The sequence below is a fragment of the Musa acuminata genome, chromosome BXJ2-3 (genome assembly GCF_036884655.1).
Source record: "Musa acuminata AAA Group cultivar baxijiao chromosome BXJ2-3, Cavendish_Baxijiao_AAA, whole genome shotgun sequence".
Taxonomy (NCBI): Eukaryota; Viridiplantae; Streptophyta; class Magnoliopsida; order Zingiberales; family Musaceae; genus Musa; species Musa acuminata.
The window spans coordinates 876081-898046 of record NC_088340.1 but is presented as its reverse complement, the minus strand read 5'-3'; the positions used below and the strand labels follow the sequence as shown (position 1 = coordinate 898046).

Genomic DNA, 21966 nt, shown 5'->3' with positions numbered 1-21966 from the left:
GTAGAAATCACAAGATTGGAATACATGCACAATGCTGTCTTCTGACGAAGCCGCCTGGGCCCCGGGAGATTAGCTACGTGAAGTCACGCATGAGGTCATTGGTTTGGCCAATTAATGGGCCGGGCCGGGCGGGGTTTTGCCACTCCATATCCATATTAAGATTTACAAGGCACCGGCCCGTAGAGAGATGCGTACGAGGACCGGGGGTGAGCTTCTGGTGACGGCAGGTGAGAGAGTAAGGAAAATCTCAAGAAAGTAGGCTGTCAGGTAAAGAGTAAGGAAACTCAAATCTCAAGAAAGAAGGCTGTCAGGTAAACTTATTGAACGATGATGTAGCAGCCTTCACAACGAGGCATTAAATGATAAGATGTTTGTTGTGTTTGTTTACAGACGGCAGCAATCAGTGGACGATCAATTGACATGTTCTAAAATTCCACACTGACACACACATGGAAATCAGGAGAGGAAGCACGAGGATACAAAAGCTGGATGCACTCTGTTGGCAAATATCACCTGCAGCGAAGTCATCTATTCTAATGACCATACTTCTGGAATTCCCACTCGCTGTTGTCTGGAGATGTATTAAGAGTATTTTGTCAATGCAAGACTACAGTAGTAAAATAAAAATAAAAATAAAAATTTCGAGAGGAATTGGTAGTAAAAGATTTAATTACCCAGAGGGCAAACTTGACGAGTCTTGAGCCACCGACTGATACAATGGAAATGGAAGGCATGATTGCAGACACCTGTTTGGAGCAAAGCATGCCGCGCCGTCAAGAAAGAGCACAAAGTTAAACCATTGAAATAAATCAGTGGACAAAATTAAATTCAGTAGCATCATCTATTCAGGTGCTAAAGATGATCATCTAAACAAACTTGTTGTCTTTGTATCCAATTTAAGGGGTATCCATTACCGTGCAAAGACAGGGTATCCATGATCTTTCTTTACTAATGGACGTTAAAGACAGGTGGATGAGCATTTTAAGTTTTAAAACAAAAACACAACTATCCATTCACCATAACTCACTGGTTCCATGGCCCTACTACTGCCATTTCACAATGTTCACAGAAAAAAGTGTACCTTGACATATATAGAAAGTATTAAAAATCTTTGATAGTAGACGTTGTTCATTGTTGTTGTTGATGATGATGATGTTCAAAAGACCAGGATAAATGAAAGTATTTTCAACAGCAGCAGATAATGTGTCACTGATAATGACTCTCCAACATGTCCTGAAGTTCATATAATGGTTATATGTGAATTCAACTCATGCATACAAAAAGTTAAATAAAACAGATAAAATGATCAAGATTGTTTCTCCATCTTGTGGATAACATTTTGTAGGATAGGCCTATTATTATGATCCAAATCCTATCTAATTCAAGGCCTACTTGGCCTGGAACCATCACGGTTGGACCATGTTGAAAATCTACAAGGGACAGTTTTAGCCAAGTACAAGCTTAACAAAATTACTTACAATGCTGACTTGATCTTTATTCATAATACAAATGATCACATGATCTCTTCTTCATACCAAAAGACAACACTGGCAGCTCAAGACTCATCCTAAAAGATTATATGAAAGTCGATGCCTAACGCCTAACTTGGATTGGCATTAATCTTTCAAGAACACCGCATCACTTTGCACAAGCTCATTGGTAGCTCTAGATATCTGATCAAAACCAACCACCAGTCGGCACCATCTGTTTACATGACGGTCCTAGCCAGCCATGCTCCAGATGTGGTAGCCTATCACCCAGCTTGTTGGAACATGCAATGACGGAATAAAGTTTCGTAACTGGAAAATATCAAACTGCATCTAGATCGAATTGATCTCCTAGTCAAAAGGAGATCCGATGAAATCAGACTTGAGAGGATCGACCTCATCTAGCTAGGGCATCCAAGTCATACCCAGATATTTTTGTTAGTATTTCTAAAAGTCATTTTGGAAATCTCTAGACTCATAATTAGTTAAAAGTCCAAACTAACCGACAACAAAGAAAAAATTGAAATTAATCCGTGAACAGCAAGAAACATAACCAACCATCTATAACTCTATTCACATAAACTTTCACCTTGGAAACAATTCCAACTTTTCCCAACATAAAAATTGACTCGTAAACTAATTCCCAAAAGAATCTATATGTTGTGAACACAAATATGTCTTCAATTTCAAGTGTGCTGTGAATTGTTGAGAAGGCCCATAACCATCACCTATCATTTTACAAATCCAATAACCTATTTTGAATTGAAAGAAGAGGCAACGAAAGAAAGTAAGGAGTGAAATATACTTTGAGAATGGTTATAACAGTTAAACAAGTGGAAAGAACGTAGTTTCCTTTGGTCCAGAAACAAACTTTCAAAGAGAAGTGGAGAAAAATTAAAATCATGTAATCAGGAAAACCCCATTATCTTTCCACAGAAGTGGAAAGTTGAAGAATTTTCATTCATCATTCAAATTTAGAGTTCAAATTTCCTATTATAGTAGCCAATAATTTTAAAAATTGAACTACATATTAAGTTGCAAAGCCCCTATCCTCCTATTAATTTTGTCTAATCCAACTGATCAAATCCGGCACCAAATAATCGATCATTTCTGCAATCAAAATTTTCAAATCCATATGACTATTCAGAAGTAAAAAAGAAATTGTAACCTTGTGGCTCTTGCAACAAAAGGAATCTTCCCTATAAGAAAAAAGCAAGATGACCAAACTTGAAAATGACATGCCATCATGGATCTGGGAGTTCAACAAAAGATTGACTCACATAAATCATGTCTTATCCACAATATCAAAGCCTGGGTTCAGTTTTCTTCAGATGGCTACGAAGGTTAAGTTATATTTAGACAACATACTTGTCCGTCTTCTATAAAGTAAAAGAAAAAGAATCTTTGAGACCGTTGTGATGGATGCCAACACTTCCTGAGAATTCCCTCAACGTCATGTTTATAACTAGTGTCAGGGGAAACTACTCTACAAGTCCTCAAGATGACAGCAACTTCTCATTCTTTCTCCACCTTTCCTTTTCCACTTGCAATTTTCTTGTTTTCTTGCAATTGCACCATTATCACACCTTGTGTGATGCATGAAGGCTCAAGAAAATTGGATATGTGTAAAAGGAATTAGTATGACAAGGAAGATCCATTTTTTAGGCCAAGAAAAGTGGCCTAAAAAATATCCAAGTTGGGCTGTAGGACGAACTGCTGCTGCCTAATTTATCGCTTGTGAACAAGTATAGACCATCAAAGCAGAAATTTACTTTACCATATAGACAGCATAAAAGAAATTTACGAGATTAAGATGCATCATACTCAAAAGTCAAAAGGACTAATAAGTTTGTTGCTTACATAATTCTCATGAAGGAAAAAAGTTCATATGATAATCATTATAAACAAGAAATCAAAGAAGAACTTAGATTGGTCAAGTTTCGAAATCATGAAGCATACCCCAAGCCACTGTGCACTCTTCACTCGTCGCACTCGCCTGATTAGCCTGGCACTCGATGCCTGCAAAGATGTTTCAGGACCAGGAATGTCAAAGCCAGAACAAACAGATCAGAAACCCTAACGCTAGCGCACGAAAAATCAGTAACCAAGACAAACAATTAAGAAATCATAGAAGGGGAAAGACAGCTCACAGAGGTCCATGATGTGGTTCCTACAAATAGCGCAGTTATCCACCACGATATCTGCAACGATCGCATCAAATGGGTGCATCAATCGATGAGATCCACGGATAAAGAACCAAGATTCGAAACCCTAAAACTGCTACGAGGGTGTGGCGATCGGGCACATACCCCAGGCCCAAAGCGCGACGGCGTTCCACTTCTTGATCTCGAACCTCTTGGGTTTCTTCGAGGAGGAGGGCCCGGCGCTGGACCCCTCGCCGGCAGGAACCATGTTGACGTCGGTGTCGAGGGAAGCCATGGATCAAGGTGAGAGAGTAAGGCGGAGAGACGAGGGTTCGGGACGGCGAAGAGGGGAAGATATTTGTAGTAGCCTATGAGGAGCTTTGAGACGGACACCCGTGTCGGAAGAAATCTCATACCGTCCATTATTAACTTCCCGTATTTTTCCGCTTGGGCAGGAAAGCATTGAGCAAAATCTTTTTTATTATTAATTTAGTTTTGGTGTATTATTATGCTTGTAAGAATTTAAGAGTACTAAAACTTAATTTAATGAATTTGGATTTAAAACATACTTAATGACCACTGTGTATTATAATATATATTTTATAATGATCGTTGATTACATACGATTAAGTTTTAATAATAATAATAATAACATATTTCTTTTATATGTTAATGCATCTTCGAATCGAAAAGAACGATCATATCAATCAATGGTAAAGCAAATCCACGAGAAACACCCCAAGGTTGTCCATCAAGAACTTGGTTTGGCTTTGATTGCTTGCTGCCTCGGACACCCAACCTCTGAAGTGTCGTCTTTAATGGCACGAGACGAGGAAGAGAACTGCGGAGAAAAGAGACAGCAGAGCAAGAGAATCCTTGGTGATCGAGCTTATTACTCATAAATTATCATGTTGATGTCGCAACAACCATTAGGTGTTTCCAATTCTTGACAGCCTACATAGCACAAACCCTTCTGTGTTTCCAATTCTTGAAATGCTGTGTTCAGAACGGCAAAGAGAAGTTCCACCTAAAATGAACATAATAATTTTCAAGTCTCTTACGAAGAGATCAAAAACTACGACAATTAACTTAACAGGCCAAACAAATAATTAAGTGCTCAATGATGAATAACCATGAAACATCTTTCTTTTCCAAAACAGTTCAGAAATTGCTCAGAGTCGCTAAATATGAATTAAACAAAAGGCCGACTGGTCTCATCTAGAAACTCAAAGTAAAGCATTACGATCGAGGTTTCTCCTTCTTTTCCTTGAACAGTGCCAAAAGGGAGACACCAGACACCTTCACAACCTTAAACCTTACTCCAGGAATATCACCGACTGCATGACCCTTACGACCGAACCCTGCAATCAACACTTCATCCTGCAAAAGCAATGCAGTTCAATAACAATTTATAGATGAAGAGGTGATCGATCAAAGATTATGATGAGCAAGTGCCATGATCATGGGGTGTGCAGGCTGTTCAAAGCAGGTCCCGATACAGGCCTCATGCCATGCTGAGAGTGTGCATATACACCCCAGGCAATGTGATCATTGTCAGTTGGCATGAAACCCTAGCAGTACCATGCTGATTGGTTAATACCAGTCCGAGCAAGACCAGCCCGAGACCAGCTCTCATGATTAAATCCTTATAAGTGCATTAGATCATTCCTGTGGAGAGCTCAATGACGTTTAAAATATCAAAATATAAAACTTACATTTTCTTCTATGAAATTTAAGCAACCATCATTTGGAACAAAGGCCGCAATTTTCTTCCCATTCTTTATCAGCTGAACTCTAGCACACTTTCGGATAGCAGAGTTTGGCTGCTTAGCTTCAATACCTCTGCAAGATGCAATCAATGTCAGCCTTCCAAACACTAGCAACGTCAAACTGAAAGAAAAGGAAAAAAGAATAGCAATTAGCTTGGCGTACATCTTCTCAAGGACGATACCCTTGGCATGTGAAGAACCAGCGAAGGGTTTCTTCCACTCATTGCCAAGGTGACTTTTCTTGTACGCTTTGTCTGCCCATCTCTGCCTCCTCCTGTGAGTTTTGAGCTTACGCCCAGCTCCCATACCACGAGTCTTCCTGTACAAGAACCTCTGATTAAAATCATTCATCTTCAATCAAAAAGTTTCTTTATATGATCCCTTTACTTTGAGAGGTGTGATAGAAACTTGGTTTGCATTTCTTATCATATGTGTTACAAGTATAATAGTCAGGCACCACAAACTAATGAATTTGCTATAACGCTTGGAAGCCAAAAAGAAATCCTTTCTACAGATAGTATGCTTCCTAATCAAGATCTAAACTAGAACAGTGTCTTTCTTAAACACAAACTTATAAGGTACTAATAATTGAATTAGCTGGTTATGTCATAGATAACTACATTTCATCTTCACAATTAAATGACACAGAATTAACAAATGCAACACCATTGTTTTTTGTTCTAACATGTTCAAACCAGAGGGATAAGAAAACACATAATTTGATTCATATAAAGATAGGTAGTGCCAAGTAGTCGAATACTGATTACAACTCATACGAACCCAAGAAAATTGGTGTAAGGCTGCAGTAAACAAAACAAAGAAAGAAAACAAAACATTCATTTCTTACATATGCTGCTAAGTTGCAGTAAGAAAAAGTGAGATATGCAACCAAGAATTTTAAGGTAGAAAAGAAGTATATAAATGACACACACACACACAAACACAAACTTGAACCAATGATGGACTCCAACCATGAAACACATATATCACAAGATAATCCAAAAGAAAATGCTTATCCACAATGTGCGGAAAATATACTCGTTTTTGTTGTTACACCAAAATGTTCCAGACCAAAGTGTGGAAATCCCTCCACATGAGCTGGTCCATTGCGATAGTAGTCAGTCAAGCGATAGTATAAACTATAAACCCTTAACAACTTAGGTAAAATGGAACATGATGCGTGCCCAAGTATAATGATTAACTTGGGCATAAGAAAAGGTTTGCTGAGTACCAATTCAACAACTATAAAATGTAAGCATAGATGAAAACTTTGATCCCCATACTCGGCAAAATAAGTGTTTTTTTGAGTCATCAGAACAAAAATTATAGCTCTCAACAATATCCAGTTTTAAAGCATCCTCCTCATCCAATTCTATGAACATTATACGATTCGGATTCCCAAGACAACAAATCAATGTCATTTTTTTCTTCGGTCCTCTCATATAATTGCCCAAATCAATGAAATCAACCGATCGAAGTTGAAATATATAATCATGAACCGCCAAGAAAAGGATCCACCCTCCATAAGAGAAACAGGTAAAAGAATCAAGAACGATCAGCTCGAAACAAGATGGACATAACAAAATCCAGCCACCGGAGCAACCGTTCAAACGTAACATTAGAAAACGACGAAAGAAGTAAGAGCAAATAACGCGATCAGGTTCTCCAGCAAACTCACCCCATCTTGTTGGAAACCGAAGCTCGCCTTCCTCTCGCGCTCTGTGCGACCGCGGGCTGCGACGGATGGAGGAGCGGCGGAGAAGGACATAAACCCTAGTCGCGCTCTCTTTTATAGAGGCGAGGATAGGGTGGACTTGAACCGTCAATGAGCCGGGCTTGGTCCGAGAAATAAATTGTCCGGCCCGGTCCGGTCCGGTCCGATTTCACATCGTTTGTGTGTCTCATGTAGACATCATCTAATCGAATGTTGACCGCATGACTCAGTTTAGTGTTGTTATATTGAAAGTGACTAAAGATTTAGATTATTAATAGATTAATTGAATTGCGGATTGGAATTCTTCGGGTGGAGGTAAAGTTAAGTCGATATATTTACTTAGATGTTTGAAGTGGATGGGTTTCCCCCTCGCGCAGTTTCTCGGACATACCAATCTTTCAAAGCACCACATAAAACAGGAATCAGATGCAAACCCTATTACAAAGGTTACTTTGGATCAGCTGCTGCTCGCAGCTATATAATGGACGATTGAGGCACCTTTGGATCATCTTTACCCTTTCTCGAGTCTTGATATCTTCCTCCGTTACCTTTCAACTTAACGAGCTTCACAGCTCTCATGGCCGACCGACCAAAATGGCAGCAGCCATTTCGCTTACGGTTCCCACATTGGAATCCACCGTCGAAAGCTCCACCTCCGACTCAACCGCCGGGAACATCAGCTTCGCCGCCTTCACGAGTGATTCTAAGACAACAACGACAGCAACAACCATCTCCCTCTACAAGGAGTCTTTCTCGTTCGTCAAGCTCGCCGTCTCCACCGGTATCGAGAACAGAAGCTCCAGCACCTCCACCGGCTATATCTCCATCCTCATCTCACGGTGTTCCCCAGCCACAACAATGGCCTGAGGAAGCTTCCTCTACATCCCTATCTCCAGCTCAAGGTGTTCTCCAGCCACACCAAGCACCGTCAACTCAGGAAGCAGCTTCCATGTCTCCATCTCCTTCTCGAGATACTCCCCGGCCACCACAACCATCATCAACTCAGCAAGCCATCCATACCCTGAACTCTGAATCTGTAATAGAACCCCTCGATCCTATCAGCAGAGCAAACCCAAACGAAACAGATTTATCTGAACAGAAACCAGAAATGGACACCGAACCAGAAGAAACTACGAATCCCTCTAACCTTCCACAATCCACAGAACTGACTCAATCCCAACAAAAGCTGGTGGAAGGAAATCCTACGGAGGACGATGAAGATAATACAAATATAGAAATCGAAATCACAGAGGAGATGACTCCCATCGGCCAAGAAACAGAGTCGCCGTATGCCTCGACTGAAGAACCAAAGAACAAAACGGAACCTGATCCAGGGCCGACGGAGACGAGAGACTCGAGGACGCAGGAAGATACGAATGGCTTAGGAGGGAAAGGAAACACGGATGCCCCGCCAGCTTCACCAACCACTGAAGCAGATAATTTGCAGACCCAGAAGGTGAACAGTGGGCACTCACAGCATGCAGGAAGAAGAAACATAGAGTTAGCTGGTAAGAATCAAGGTGCATCAATGTGCGTCGGACCTGAGACAATAAGCACGCCAGGCCTGCAGAAGGTAAACAAGATCGACATGCACACGAGTTCAGACATCGATCGTAAGAGTCAAACTCTCGGAGAGAGATCACATCAGACAGGTGACGAGGTTCCATCCATCACAAGTGTTAATAGCAACGTGCAGTGCATAAACAACTCTATACTCCATGAGAGCTCCTGTAGCCAAAAAGATCCAGGAGTTTACTTCTTCTTCTATAGCAAACCAGCATTCAATACTCGAGGAGTTTCTCTTATCACAACTCCAGCTCAAAGTCTCACCTATCAGCCACATATCGAGAAGAAACAAACCAGATCCGTGGAAGAGAAATCTCAAATGTCACATTGCTCAGCTTGACTTTGGTGCGCAGAAGATCCACCATTGACATGCTTTAGAATGTATGATGAAATTGTGTTGGAAAATGGTCGTTCATGCACTCGACTGTGATTGTAAGGAAGAGCTTAATGATTCATGTTCAATAATTATGACAGTGTACACACGAGGCTCTTTAAGAAATATACAACATAATGTATACTATGTTTGGAGATAACAAAGAGGTATCTCTGAACTTTCACCGATTCATTCACATGATGGCTTCATGCAAAGCTGGTCAAGCAGACAGCGATTGCATCAATCTCCGGCACTGCTACAATGACTCTGTCATTGGAATCACAAGAGTCATGCATACAGCCTGACTAATTTAATGAAGCTGTCAGCGGCGCAGCTGCTCGTCTTTGGTTTGATTCTTTTAGGGTTTTCCTTCTTCTTCTTCTTCCTCCTTGCTAATCCCCATGCCTGAAGGTACCTTAGAAGGCTGCAACTATTAGAAGAATGCAAGAACAGAGAGTGCAGTTTTCGTACATCTGCCTTGCCCATTCCATTCATGAGAAACAATGTACTCGCAGAAGAGATGAATCTGAAAAGAAAGAACAGAATGCACGCAGATGATGTATGTTACAAGTAACTCTTACATCAAACATCTGGGAAGCAATAGATCCTCTCAGGCAATGTATATACGAGGAGATAGTGATATCCACTGTTTCTTATGATCAGAAGTTCCGAAAATTGGTACATCATATAATATACAAACTCAAATCGCTGTATAGCTATCACCAATCGAAAGGTTTATTAAGATCTTGTAATCAAAATGTCAACTTTGGCCGGGTGTATCATCTCCTGCCATGGGAGCCGGTGCTGGATCTGCCGCCGGCATCATTGCTCGTGCTATCGTCCTCATCCTGCTCTTCTTTAGACTACCATTGTCCATAGATCCCATCATTCTCCTACTGACCTGCGTCTCGAGCAGTGCCTCTCCTATCATGTATAGAATGACAAATTCTTACTCGACTATAAAGAGACTCCGTGGAAAACACTGAACCCCTAAGACTGTCACCAGAAAGGAGGCACCTTTAGCTCTTTGGGGGCGAAACAAGATCGGAAGAAGTAGAGTGCAAATGAATCGATTACGACGACTTTTGTTTCTTACCAGGAGCAACAAGATATGATTTTGCTGATGCTGACCAATAGATAAGAGTCGGGGTGATGACCGTGAGCAGAACCCAGGAGGCGAGGATCAAAACGTATCCTCTGGGGGGCATCTCTCTGGAGCTCTTCGAAGAGAAATGATGGTCTCGGGCCAGCTCTCCTAAAAAAGAGAGGAGCAGACTTGGCTGACAACGAGATCTGAAGAATTTGTCAGCGGCGCAGCTGATCGTGGGGGAGAGGAGGAGAAAGTGGGGGGAAGCAGAAAAGAATAGGGCATCAGGATTGCTCTTATTTTCTATCAACACCATCACGCCGAAGCAATGTAACTTGTTGCGATTAGGCGTAGCTGATGAAGACTGTGCCTGAGCTCCCCCACCTTCGCAATGCTGTCGACGAATTGTTTTGTTTTTGTGATCGTAGTAGCGTGCATCAGACGAGGATGAACTCAGCACCAACCGAGAATTGCGAAGAAGAAGAACAAGAAGAGCGAGAGTCATCGTGCTTTAGAGGAAGATAAAAGTCTTAACATCTTCATCGACTGCTCCGATCCAGGACAACCTCTCTCCATGGAATTTGCATGAATGAAACCCATGGAAGGCAGGCAAGAATTATTTGGCCTCCTTCAAAGGAATTGGCCCATTTGGACTGTGAAAGGCATCCGACTCGGGCAACGCCAGAGCTTGCGACCTGTAACCTTCTGTTCATCCGAGTGTAGCAGTAAGTCATCGATCGATATGATTCGACAGCATAATTAATCTATTAAATCTATAAGTCTGAATCATTCACAGAAAAAAATATTTAAATTTAAATTCATGCCTCTACTCACTTTTTAATACAATTAGAGAGATACGATATATATATATAGGTAATCAGCGCTATATCATTTGACTCATTCTCGGTACGTCGACATCCTTATCTAAGTCGGTCGACATATCACGTTAGATTCGACTCTACAAAACTAACAATGTAACACTCCTGATTAATTCCACGTTGAAAGTAGATAAGATTAAGATCGACTTATAAGGGTCTGATAAGTGTATTACTATCAACTTCAGCTTAAACATTTTGATTAGTGGTTTATCATAACATTTACTTAACAGGAACAACTAAGATTTATCATAACATTTACGATTCATCCTAATGCCAAAACCAACACATCAATCCACTTAATCTAAATCGTCGAATAAAAATATTTAATTATAAATTAATGATACAAAATCCATATGAAATTTCATAAATTAAATCAAAATTGATATTTTTAATAGGAAAAATAAATTTGAGATGGTGCAACCCTCTCTACTCGGCACGAACAACTAAGATTTATCATAACATTTACGATTTATCCTAATGCCAAAACCGATATGTCAATCCAGTTAATCTAAACCGTCGAATAAAAATATTTAATTGTGTGTGTGTGTGTTTGCTGTCGGGAAGACGAGGGACGATAACAACGGAGATGTTTCTTGCCACCGCGTCAACACGCAGAGATTTGCTACTGCTTCCATAATTGCATCGACGACTCATGTGGCTCCATCAGTTGCAGGTAAGACCTCCTCTCTCTCTCTCTCTCTCTCTTCCGGTTTCGACTAAAGTGAAGCAGAGAGAGGTGGGAGAAGATTGATTGCGGAGGTGAGATTGTCGTCAACAACAGTGATCACTGTTCTCCGTCAGTTGCTCCAATCAACTGCATTTACCAAGAGACTGTCAACAGTGAGGTCGCAGAGAACATGTCAGGGGGCTATGATGGAGCATATCCAAATGACACGCTCCTTGCAACTTGAATCAGCAATGATGTGATACCCTTTGGGATCCACAAGGGGTCACAGGAAAGAAAGCATGGATGGCTTTTGCTTTCGGCTCTCTGGTGGAGCAGATGAGACCCTCCCAACCCAAGAAGATGGAATCATGCGGTTCTTCTCGGTTAGGTTTCTTTTACGTTACGTAGGAGGCTACACCATTCTTTTTTATCTCGTTCATCGGCAAATCCCAGTGCTGCACATCTTTTAGGGAGCTTTTTTGTGTTCCTCGATGATTACTGAGTGGGGCTGATCTCACGTTGTCTTCGTTTTGCTTTATAGATATAAAAAAAAGGTGGAAGAGAGTAGTGCAACCATTCATTGTAATGTTGATAGAGCACAAAAATCAGCTCTCCTTCTCATATTTAAGCCCATCCACCATGCTAAGTTCGTCTTGACAATATAGCTTTGCTAGAACCATTCATTAAAATGTTGATTGGATGCTAATTCATAATCAATCATTTTTCTTTTTCTTTTTTTACGGTCTCAATTCGGTGTTTGTATAATAACCCTAAGTGTATCGAACCCTACTAAATTATACCATGTGTATTTCTAACAAATATTCTTTGTGATGCTTATGTTAGTAAAAAGTTGGAAAGGTTCAAAATCAAAATTTTAAATTATATTCATGTATTCGAGGAATATACCTATGGAGCATTTTTATGGGTAACAATTACGTAGTCTTCTCGACTTTGACCGTGATCATCCTATGCCGAGTCCAATAATATGATATGATGTTTTAGCTAGTTAGACTACGTGTTATCAAAACATCATCATATATGGTCATGACCAGAGGTATTGGATTACGTAATGTTAATGTTAATCATGTTATTTATCTTATATCGATATTTAATTATTATTTTTCTTTTTACCTAAGTCGTGGTTACGTTTTGGTCCGAACCTAAATTGAACCGATTAAAAATTAAAATAAAAAACAGAGAACATAAAATATGGTAAGACAATATAAATTTCCTATTGTGTATAGATCTCAACTAGTGCTAATTAAAATATGGGGAGGTTGCAACAATTATTGCAGCACAAATTTGTCTTTGTTCCATCACATTGGATGATGGTGCGGTGCTCCAACAGCAGACTAAAAAGATAGGGAGTGTCTCCTCCACCCACCTTTCTTCCACGCATGCCAAGCTCAAAATGGCATGGGCACATGAACAGGTGAGTGCTGCTACATACAGTCAAAGTTTGAAGAAAAGGAGGTCATAGGAATCAATCATGGAAGAGGAAGAAAAGCACTTTATTAGACCACTGCAACAATGGTCAGATGTTGCAACCATTGGACCCATTTGCTCAGACACAAAAGACCAGACTCTGAAATCATGCTGTGAATGATTAATGGATGGATGATGGTAGTTTAGGCAGGCATTCAACATTCAATCAGTGACACTTTCTCTGATCACTTTTGTCATTGCCTACACAACAATCTTCTATTCCATCACCAGATGGTTGAGGAAATGCCTCATTTTTTATTATAATAAACTATTCAGTATAGATTATCTTTTTATTTATATAGATATATATCTATAAGAAGATAAAAAAAAATAGAACCATTACCTAAGAATGAAACCGAGTCATTCAATTCCCTTTAGTCGCTCAAAGCCAAGAATCAATCTCATGGCAGACCAGAAGAATAATAGCAATTTTGAAGGATATTATTATATTAGGGTTTGGGCTACCCCTATTGATTATAATGATGTTGTTTGCACCCAAACAGAAGTTGCCCGATCGTCTCTGGCAATCCAAACGAGTATAATTCATACGTATGCTGCCAACACTGCTTTGACTCCCTAAGAAATCTTCAAACTTGTTGACTCTTCCGTTGACTTAGACCCCGTCAAAATTACATTCTCTTCAAAGAGTTGGTGAGTGTTTTTGGCACCGACCACACTTTGAATCGGTCTCAAAACTCTATCAAAGCAATCTTCAAACTTATTGACAAAGAAAACTTTGTCGGTGTAATTTTTGTCTCTTGATTCGTGACACATTGAAATAGAAATTAGGATGAATTTTAGATTCGTGACCATTTTGATTATATGAAATGATTGTTTTATCCTCATCGTTTTAAATTTTTTTATCTCAATATTAATGCTCTTCCACCTTATCCCTCGACTTTTATTGTCCTCGTTGGCTATGAGCGTGAGTCATCCCCCTCTTTCCTTCTATATGATCGACAACGAAAAAAGGATACAAGGAGACTGTGCTAGTGAGGAAGGGATACGAAGAGGTTACGCGACCCTCGTCGGACACTTGATTGTCACCATTGTGGTTAGTTGCAAAGGTGTCATGTAACATCGTCGATGCTCACGAGGATGCAAGGATCGTCGTTGCCACCTGTGCCGTTGCTTGAGCAAGGGCAACAAGGGTTGTTTTATTGTTGGTCTAATAAGATGTTTTGGTAGCCATTACACTTTGTCACTTGATGGGTCTAACGAAGAAGAGAGATGATTTGTAAGTGTCCAAGCGATGGATCGACGACGATAGCCAATCGGAGTAGGATGAACTTTTCAGACTTAAAAGATACTATTTAAAAAATTCTAAAACATAGAGATTCTTTTAATGAGAATTCATCCTAAAAATTATCAATTCTAGAGTATTTAAGAAAAACTCATTTAGGTTCTTCTGAAGATTTTTTTTAAAATATATATATATATTTTTTTTTAAAAGATATCGAAATGTCATATTCACAAGATAGCTGAAGCACTATTCATAACACCATAAGAACTTGTCCAATCTCTTTTATGCATAAAACTCAATCTCTCTATGTATATGATTCATGCTTTCAGTTATAGCATTTTTCATACCTTCATTAAAAATATAATAAATATATTTAAAAAAATAATTAAAATTAAGGTAAGTTGACCCAAAAGTCAATAGATACCGGTTCATACAGAAATATACACACATATATATATATATATATATATATATATATATATATATATGATTTTAAAAAATAAGTTGGTTGGCTTAGGAACAACAATAACAATTAAATATGGAGACTTCTTATGTTTATAATACTTTTTAAAATATTATAACTTTATTTTTTTTTTAACAAAATAATATTATAATTAAAAAAAAGGGGACCAATCGAAAAGTGTGAGAATCGATGCTTCTCGATTTGCTCCACGTTACATGTCAAACACGCCAATTCCTCAAAACCATTTTATTGCTGGGCAATAGAACACAAGAAAAAGAAAGATTCTTAAAATACCCAAATTAAATGGACTGATAATTATTATGCCAGCCAAATGTTTCCTTCAGCATAGCTATGCCATCGGAATGGGGGAATCCTAAGGAACCATATTTCCCGCTAACCATATGGTCTGTCTGTCTGTGTTTATTAGAAGATTACAAGAACATCATTTGCTTATGCTCTCCCGCTAAGCATCAGCTCAACCACCTGAGTCCAATTACGAGTCTACGTTGCTGCAAGATGGTGCGGCTAAACCAATTGTGTTCCCTTCTGGGCTTTTGATGTGCGATGGGCAATTTGGTACTTTGCATTGGGCAATCGCCTCCCCCTCCATCCGCCTCCCTTATACCTACTCGGAGTTGGGAGGAGGCAGGCGAGTCTGGTTATCTTGAGAGGCCACCTTTCCTCTCGCGGCTCCGCAAAGAGTGAGCGTCTCGGATCCGTCATCGATGGGAGCGGAAGGGGAGCTCCGCCGCACTCTCTTCCCCCTCCACCACCCCCTCTGCCACGGCGACGGCCGGAATTGGCCGTTGCCGCCGGCCATCCTCGGCCTCCAGCCCGCCGCCCTCGTCGACCACGTCGCCAGGGTCGATTGGTCTCTCCTCGATCGGATTCCTGGCGACCGAGGCGGCTCTCAGCAGGTATTCCACCCCCGGCCGCACCACCATTGCTACCGTGTTTTCCGCTCCGCTTCTTCTGTTCTTGCGCCGTGTCCCACGCTCCCATGAAATTGTGCCTGTGAGGATCTGGATTTAACCTCAACGAGGCGTTCTTCACTGTACCTCGGGCGAAAGATTTATTTTTTCTGAGGTGTTTGTTCGCCTTTCGTTCGTCCGCACGATTTGGTTTCCCGCTCGATGCGCCTGCGGTCTCTTTGATTTGCTGATGATTCGGGTCCCCCCCCTTTTTTCCCAGATTTTCTTCGTCGTAATTCGCCTTCTCTAATCCTTACGGTTCTCGAAGAAAACAGAAATGTCGATATGAACTGTCACAGCACCAATCTAGTCCTTCAAGATCAAAATTCGTTCGCCCTTTATACGCATTTCTTTCTAGGAAACATGCTTAATTTTTTTTTCCTTTTTTGAATTTTCGATTCCGACGGCCGATCTCCCAAGAAGACTTGATCGTGCAAGATGGTCTCGTGAAGTGTGATCGCTCGTCCTTTCTATTGGGTGGTTCGGTTCATGGTATCCGTTCGTGCGGATGGAGTCTTGATCTTTGTCACTTCGATATGTGGTTCTTCGAATTGGGGTTGATCCGTCGTCATCTTGTCACTCTGTATTTTGATTTTAGAGTTCGATTTCATATCCAAGAGAAGTCTTATTTAATGCTTTTGGTAGCACATGCAAAAGGCGGTATCTTTTTTTCCTTTAATCCTTGTGATGTGATTTCATCTTGCAACAACCGGTGCTTATAACTATTCATAACAAGCAGGTGGCGGCAGAGGATTTGAATCATATATTGAGTGAGGTCAAAGCACACATCCTCCCTTTCCCTAACGAAATCCCTCCGATAATAGCCATAGCTGGAGGTAGTGTCGCCAATACCATTCGGGGTATGGCTGCTGGCTTCGGAGTCTCGAGTGGAATAATTGGTGCTTGCGGAGATGATGAACAAGGCCGGTTATTCATCAATAACATGAGCTTTAGTGGTGTGGATCTTTCCAGACTGAGAATGAAGAACGGATCTACTGGGCAGGTGAGCTGGACGTGATTTCCAGAATTTTTTTGTTATCACCTTGCCAAATTGATTGCATTGAAGTTCACTTGCCTATTGCAGTGCGCATGTTTGGTGGATGCTGATGGCAACCGAACCATGCGGCCCTGTCTGTCCAGTGCTGTTAAGCTTCAGGTATGCAGGGTCCAGTTATTTTCCCCATTTTAAGGTCAAATGAGTCCGATGAATTGATGTAATTATTGTGACTTTTCACCTGAAATATCTATCAGGCTGATGAACTGAAGAGGGAAGATTTGAGAGGTGCAAAGGTAGTTTTTTCTTCTCGAGTGACTACTAACTAATAGCCCTGAAGTAAAGTTGTCCTTCCCTCTCTAACATTCTCATGATATTTATGCAGTGGTTGATCCTAAGATATGCATTTATCAATTTAGAGCAAATAAAAGCTGCTATAAGAATTGCTAAACAAGAGGGGGTTTCTGTTTCCATGGACCTTGCGAGTTTCGAGGTTTCTTGTGAAACATTTTTATCTTGTTTTAGATGGTTTTTTTCTCAACATTTTTCCAAGTGAAGTGTCTGAACTCTTTTTTTTCTTTTAATCTCCACCTACGTCCAGATGGTGCGAGACTATAGGTCACACTTGATAGACCTATTGGAGTCCGGGAGTATTGACCTCTGTTTTGCCAATGAGGATGAAGCTAAAGAGCTTATAAGGTAATATTACTTGCTTAGATGACCTGTTTTTTCAGACCTAAATTCAACGTGACGACCAGGTAGATAAACTTCACTAAAGCGATAACAAAATTTCATTTATTAGTTATATGAAGGTGCTTTACAAGTAAACAAACTTGTGTTGTCATAGATGTGTAGTCTTTTATGATGGTTTTCACTAAGGTGATGCATGGTTCATTTAGCACATTGACAATATGCCAGTGAATATTTATCGATCAACTGACAAGGTTTTTGTATAAAAATAATTAAATTGTTCAGCCTGTATTTGATGGCTCCTCAATTTGTGATACTTTAATATCTCAAAGCCATACGACCGAGACATCTACCTTACATGAACTTCCTTCTTGCGCAGACTTTGAGAATTGTCATCTTTTGCTCTTTTTTTCTTTTCAGCCGAGAACCCAAAGTCGACCCAGAGGCTGCTTTGTGTTTCTTGGCCAAACACTGTAAATGGGCTGTGGTGACACTTGGTCCCAGGGGTTGCATAGCAAAGCATGGAAATGAGGTTGGTATCACTTGCTAACTCGATCGATGAGATGGAGTTGATTATAATCAAGATTATGACAATTTTTTGTATCCCAAAAAGCAAAACAATGACTAAAACTAAGAAAGCTGCAAAAAAGTTTCTGGCGTTAACCAAAACCATGGTAGCCAAATGATGCATATAGATGAACTGCTATATTTATTGTTTTAGGTTGTTCGGGTCCCTGCGATAGGAGACACCCATGCTGTTGATGCCACCGGAGCTGGGGATCTCTTTGCAAGCGGTTTCTTGTATGGGTTGGTGAAAGGACTTTGTCTAGAAGATTGTTGCAAGGTGGGATCTTGCAGCGGTGGCGCGGTCGTCCGAGCTCTCGGCGGTGAGGTGAGGCCCGAGAACTGGCAGTGGATGTACAAGCAAATGCAGACCGGTGGGCTTTTGCTACCTGAGCTGAAGAATTGAGAGGTGATAAGTTACATTTGGGGTCATTAGTGGCTCTAACTAGATAATAATATTTGACTTGGTGCTTAGAGCTTTATACTGCCCTGAGGGAGTCGGCCGCGAAGGCTAAGCTTTCGTTATAAATGCGAGATTGTGTGAAGCATTCCGATTTGATCATTGTAAGAGAATGATTTATTCAGCTGACGAATCAAATTATCCGTCCTACTCTCCCAAAAGATGTGTATGTCAATGTTATTTGTCGATCGAGTTGAAAGAAAGAGGCCTCATTTGCTGCCCGAATGAATGTTAATCGTGACACCTTCTAATTGCCATGGTATATGTTGATGAACTTACGTGTTGGCCGGGGAGTCAGCACGGCTTAGTCTACATGGTCGATGTTCGGAGGCGGGTCTCTCGACCTACTGGGGAAACGTCGAGGTTGAGCTGGATCAAGGGTCGGGATGGTCGCGCGTCCGGATTCCTGCACACGGGCCTTGTTTGAGAGATTCTCGGCTTGAGCCCCTCGGAGATTGAGTCAAAGGTTTGTTTTTCTCTCTCCCCTGGCCAGGTGTTGGCCATGTGCTTTTATACTACATGGATTTGGTGTGACAACCAATCCAGCCCAGTATGCATGGAATGACGCCGTCCCGAGCTTTCCGGGACAGGACTTGCGAGGGGGCGCCTTCGGCTTCCGTTCGGCACAAGAAGTCAGCCTTTATGCTGACTCGACGAGGGCGTGACATGGCATGGGTCATGACGTGGCTGGGATCCAGAATATGCTCTATCAGTATATATACATCGTATAAGATTTCAACACCCATAAAAGAAATATTGAAATAATAGGGATGAACGACAAGAACAAAATAATAGAAAACACAAATGCAGATGCGTACGCCAGTGCATCAGTGATTACATCGGCCATGCCCGAGTCCCGCTCGGGCCTTGACCCGCTCAACTCGATCCCTGAATTGGCTCTAATAGCATATTGGGCCGGCTCATTGGTCAGATCTGGCTGTCTCACCCTCGCCTATATATATATATATATATATATATATATATATATATATATATATATATATTACGGGTCCGATCGGGTTTCTTCTCTCACTTTCCGCCGCTCTTGCATCCTCGACCTCCCCCGCGACACCGAGAGGCACGGCAAGGAAGGGGAGCTTCGGATTACGACAAGATGGGGTGAGTCTCCGCGAGAACTCGATCCTATATTTCGTGCTCCTGCTCTCTAGCGACGCTACGTTTGCACCGTCCGTCCGTCGCTTGGATTGTGTCCTGTTTCGTTAGCGACTCGATCTGATCGTTCTTGATTGTATCACCTTCCCCCTCTTTTTGGTGGACGGATATCTTCGTTTTTGTGGAGAATGGAGCAATCCTTGTGTTTTTGAACATCGATGCGTTATTTGTGTTTCTTTAGGTAGTAAAAGGCCATCTTTTAAACTGTTAATCATGAGCTGGACGGGTTAAGATTATCGGGGAAGATAATGAAACAAATTGAGACGATCTTGTTCAAAGTTACACTTTTCCTGGATGCTCAAATGATAATCTAAAGATTTCTATGTTTGCATTTTGTAAATGTCACTCCTTAATATACGAGCAAACCTTTTCGATCTGCAAATTAATGGCTAAAGATTATCACTCACATTATTTTATGATGCACAGTCATGTGATGTCTAATGATGAATGATTGAATGCTAACCATCTGACCACAGTCAAAAAAGTTTTTTTTTTTTGGTTGGGAACATTTGCTTGTAATAATGATAAAAATATTTTATCCACACGATTATGGATTAGCAAATTTTTTCAGCCACTTCCAACTGAAATTGATTAAGAGGACTGGTAGCCTTGTGTATAATCATGATGCTCTTCTGGTTTGGAGTTTGATCATGAGATATAGTTTGTAGAAGGGGGAAATGGTAAGGCTGCTTCTAAACATGCTTGCATATTTTCGATTTTCTTATGGCTGGAGTTTGGATTTGTTAAAAAAGATGATAAGTGGCGAAAACCGAGTTGTATCGTCTGTTCATCGAAAGATGAATGGGTTTTCATAAATATAAGGTCTATGACAGAAAGACTCGTGGTATGGGAGCTGGGCGCAAGCTCAAAACCCATAGGAGGAGGCAAAGATGGGCAGACAAAGCATACAAGAAAAGTCATCTCGGCAATGAGTGGAAGAAGCCCTTTGCTGGTTCTTCGCATGCCAAGGGTATCGTTCTCGAGAAGATGTAAGATAATGATGCTAGTTGTTGATATTTTTGTTGTATCTTGATGTCGATCATGTCGGGAGCACTCACACCCCATTGCCTTTTTGCAGAGGTATCGAAGCCAAGCAGCCCAACTCCGCTATCCGAAAGTGTGCTAGAGTGCAATTGATAAAGAACGGGAAGAAGATCGCAGCCTTTGTTCCAAACGATGGTTGCTTAAACTTCATAGAAGAGAATGTAAGTTTTGTGGTTCGGTTCATCTAGACATTTCTATATGCCATTGAACACTCCAGTAGAATGATCTAATGCACTCGTTAGCAAAGAATTAATCTGCGATTGCCCACACCAACCAGTATGCACCGGTCGGCACTAGCATCGCAAGAGTGCCGTGCCAAGCAGGCATTAATCACAGTGCCTGCTGTCTGCGTGACCTCCTGTATCAGGAGCTACTTCTAAGATTACAGTGCTTGCATCATCAATTGCAGAAGCATGTCATCGAGCTGCATTGCTTTTGCAGGATGAAGTCTTGATAGCTGGTTTCGGACGAAAGGGCCACGCGGTGGGGGATATTCCTGGAGTAAGGTTTAAGGTTGTGAAGGTTTCTGGTGTGTCCCTTTTGGCACTCTTCAAGGAAAAGAAGGAGAAGCCTCGGTCTTGATCCCTGATCGAGTGTGTTTCCAAATGAACCTTTTGTTGGAATCGATAAGTAGCACTTGCATTTTGTTTTGCAAGATGTTTCATTCATGGTTATCCACCTTTGAGCACATTTTGTGTGTGTGACCTATTAAGCTTATTTTCCTAGTATTGCTCCCACTAATTCGATCTCTGTTAAAAACACACTGGTCTTAAAATGTGGTACGATGTGGGTTGAGATTATGCTTCACTTTAGTAGCTACTGCAGTTTGATGGTATAACCATATCATTTCATCATTTGAAGCATCCATTAAAATTATTTTAAAATATATCAAGTGTTTCATCATCATATAGTATAGTATAGTATTTTAAAATATATAAAGCATCCATTTGAATCGGAGTCTTTATCTATTTATATCGAGTCGTTGAGCGTTGAGCTTGTGCTCAAAAGTCTTTCTCTTTATCGAGCAATGTCAAATTTTGACTCAAAAGTCTTTCTCTTTGTCGAGCAATGTCAAATTTTGACATCAATTAAGATTTTGATGGATGAAATAAGAGATTGTAATATATATATATATATATATATATATATAAATATAATGATCGTCAATAGTAAAAGATTACCGATAAGAAAAAG

The 21966-nt window shown here is 40.7% G+C and overlaps 4 protein-coding genes across 6 annotated transcripts; 2 read left to right on the top strand and 2 right to left on the bottom strand.

The window, feature by feature from the left end:
* Positions 1 to 291: 291 nt before the first annotated feature.
* Positions 292 to 4038, bottom strand: LOC103977230 (RING-box protein 1a). Its single transcript, XM_009392687.3, has 5 exons — positions 3797 to 4038; positions 3638 to 3688; positions 3447 to 3506; positions 675 to 746; positions 292 to 571 (listed from the first exon to the last, which is right to left on the bottom strand). Exons 1-5 carry the CDS (start codon positions 3924 to 3926, stop codon positions 534 to 536), a joined length of 351 nt encoding a protein of 116 aa, XP_009390962.1. The 5' UTR covers positions 3927 to 4038; the 3' UTR covers positions 292 to 533.
* Positions 4039 to 4737: 699 nt separating this feature from the next.
* LOC103977231 (small ribosomal subunit protein uS12) lies at positions 4738 to 7214 on the bottom strand. The gene is made up of 4 exons (XM_009392688.3): positions 7079 to 7214; positions 5564 to 5719; positions 5347 to 5473; positions 4738 to 5011 (listed from the first exon to the last, which is right to left on the bottom strand). Exons 1-4 carry the CDS (start codon positions 7081 to 7083, stop codon positions 4871 to 4873), a joined length of 429 nt encoding a protein of 142 aa, XP_009390963.1. The 5' UTR covers positions 7084 to 7214; the 3' UTR covers positions 4738 to 4870.
* A 428-nt stretch (positions 7215 to 7642) lies between these two features.
* On the top strand, positions 7643 to 9785 carry LOC135606732 (uncharacterized). The gene has a single exon (XM_065097885.1). It carries the CDS (start codon positions 7692 to 7694, stop codon positions 9018 to 9020), a length of 1329 nt encoding a protein of 442 aa, XP_064953957.1. The 5' UTR covers positions 7643 to 7691; the 3' UTR covers positions 9021 to 9785.
* Positions 9786 to 15463: 5678 nt separating this feature from the next.
* On the top strand, positions 15464 to 21579 carry LOC135606731 (small ribosomal subunit protein uS12). Of its 3 annotated transcripts, XM_065097881.1 has the most exons (9): positions 15472 to 15793; positions 16587 to 16850; positions 16932 to 17003; positions 17099 to 17137; positions 17227 to 17334; positions 17443 to 17540; positions 20562 to 20717; positions 20807 to 20933; positions 21214 to 21579. In XM_065097881.1, the coding sequence occupies exons 1-9, from the start codon at positions 15602 to 15604 to the stop codon at positions 21352 to 21354; spliced, it is 1197 nt and encodes a 398-aa protein (XP_064953953.1). In that variant the 5' UTR covers positions 15472 to 15601; the 3' UTR covers positions 21355 to 21579. The 3 variants fall into 3 exon arrangements, with proteins under 3 accessions (XP_064953954.1, XP_064953953.1, XP_064953955.1); XM_065097882.1 differs by lacking the exons at positions 20562 to 20717; positions 20807 to 20933; positions 21214 to 21579 and adding exons at positions 17952 to 18063; positions 18253 to 18806 and having other exon boundaries at positions 15464 to 15793; XM_065097883.1 differs by lacking the exons at positions 15472 to 15793; positions 16587 to 16850; positions 16932 to 17003; ... (1 more) ...; positions 17227 to 17334; positions 17443 to 17540 and adding an exon at positions 19541 to 19674.
* The last annotated feature ends 387 nt before the right edge of the window (positions 21580 to 21966 follow it).

What these genes read in the sequence shown, in the direction of transcription:
- LOC103977230 (XM_009392687.3), bottom strand. Translation starts at nt 3,926, where the DNA reads ATGGCTTCCCTCGACACCGACGTCAACATGGTTCCTGCCGGCGAGGGG. An exon ending in GAACCACATCATGGACCTCT is followed by an intron (nt 3,507 to 3,637) that starts GTGAGCTGTCTT and finishes ACATCTTTGCAG; the next exon opens with GCATCGAGTGCCAGGCTAAT. An exon ending in AGAGTGCACAGTGGCTTGGG is followed by an intron (nt 747 to 3,446) that starts GTATGCTTCATG and finishes TGCTCCAAACAG; the next exon opens with GTGTCTGCAATCATGCCTTC.
- LOC103977231 (XM_009392688.3), bottom strand. An exon ending in GGTATCGTCCTTGAGAAGAT is followed by an intron (nt 5,474 to 5,563) that starts GTACGCCAAGCT and finishes TGCATCTTGCAG; the next exon opens with AGGTATTGAAGCTAAGCAGC. An exon ending in TAAATTTCATAGAAGAAAAT is followed by an intron (nt 5,012 to 5,346) that starts GTAAGTTTTATA and finishes TTGCTTTTGCAG; the next exon opens with GATGAAGTGTTGATTGCAGG.
- LOC135606732 (XM_065097885.1), top strand. Translation starts at nt 7,692, where the DNA reads ATGGCCGACCGACCAAAATGGCAGCAGCCATTTCGCTTACGGTTCCCA.
- LOC135606731 (XM_065097881.1), top strand. Translation starts at nt 15,602, where the DNA reads ATGGGAGCGGAAGGGGAGCTCCGCCGCACTCTCTTCCCCCTCCACCAC. An exon ending in AGAACGGATCTACTGGGCAG is followed by an intron (nt 16,851 to 16,931) that starts GTGAGCTGGACG and finishes TGCCTATTGCAG; the next exon opens with TGCGCATGTTTGGTGGATGC. An exon ending in TGGACCTTGCGAGTTTCGAG is followed by an intron (nt 17,335 to 17,442) that starts GTTTCTTGTGAA and finishes ACCTACGTCCAG; the next exon opens with ATGGTGCGAGACTATAGGTC.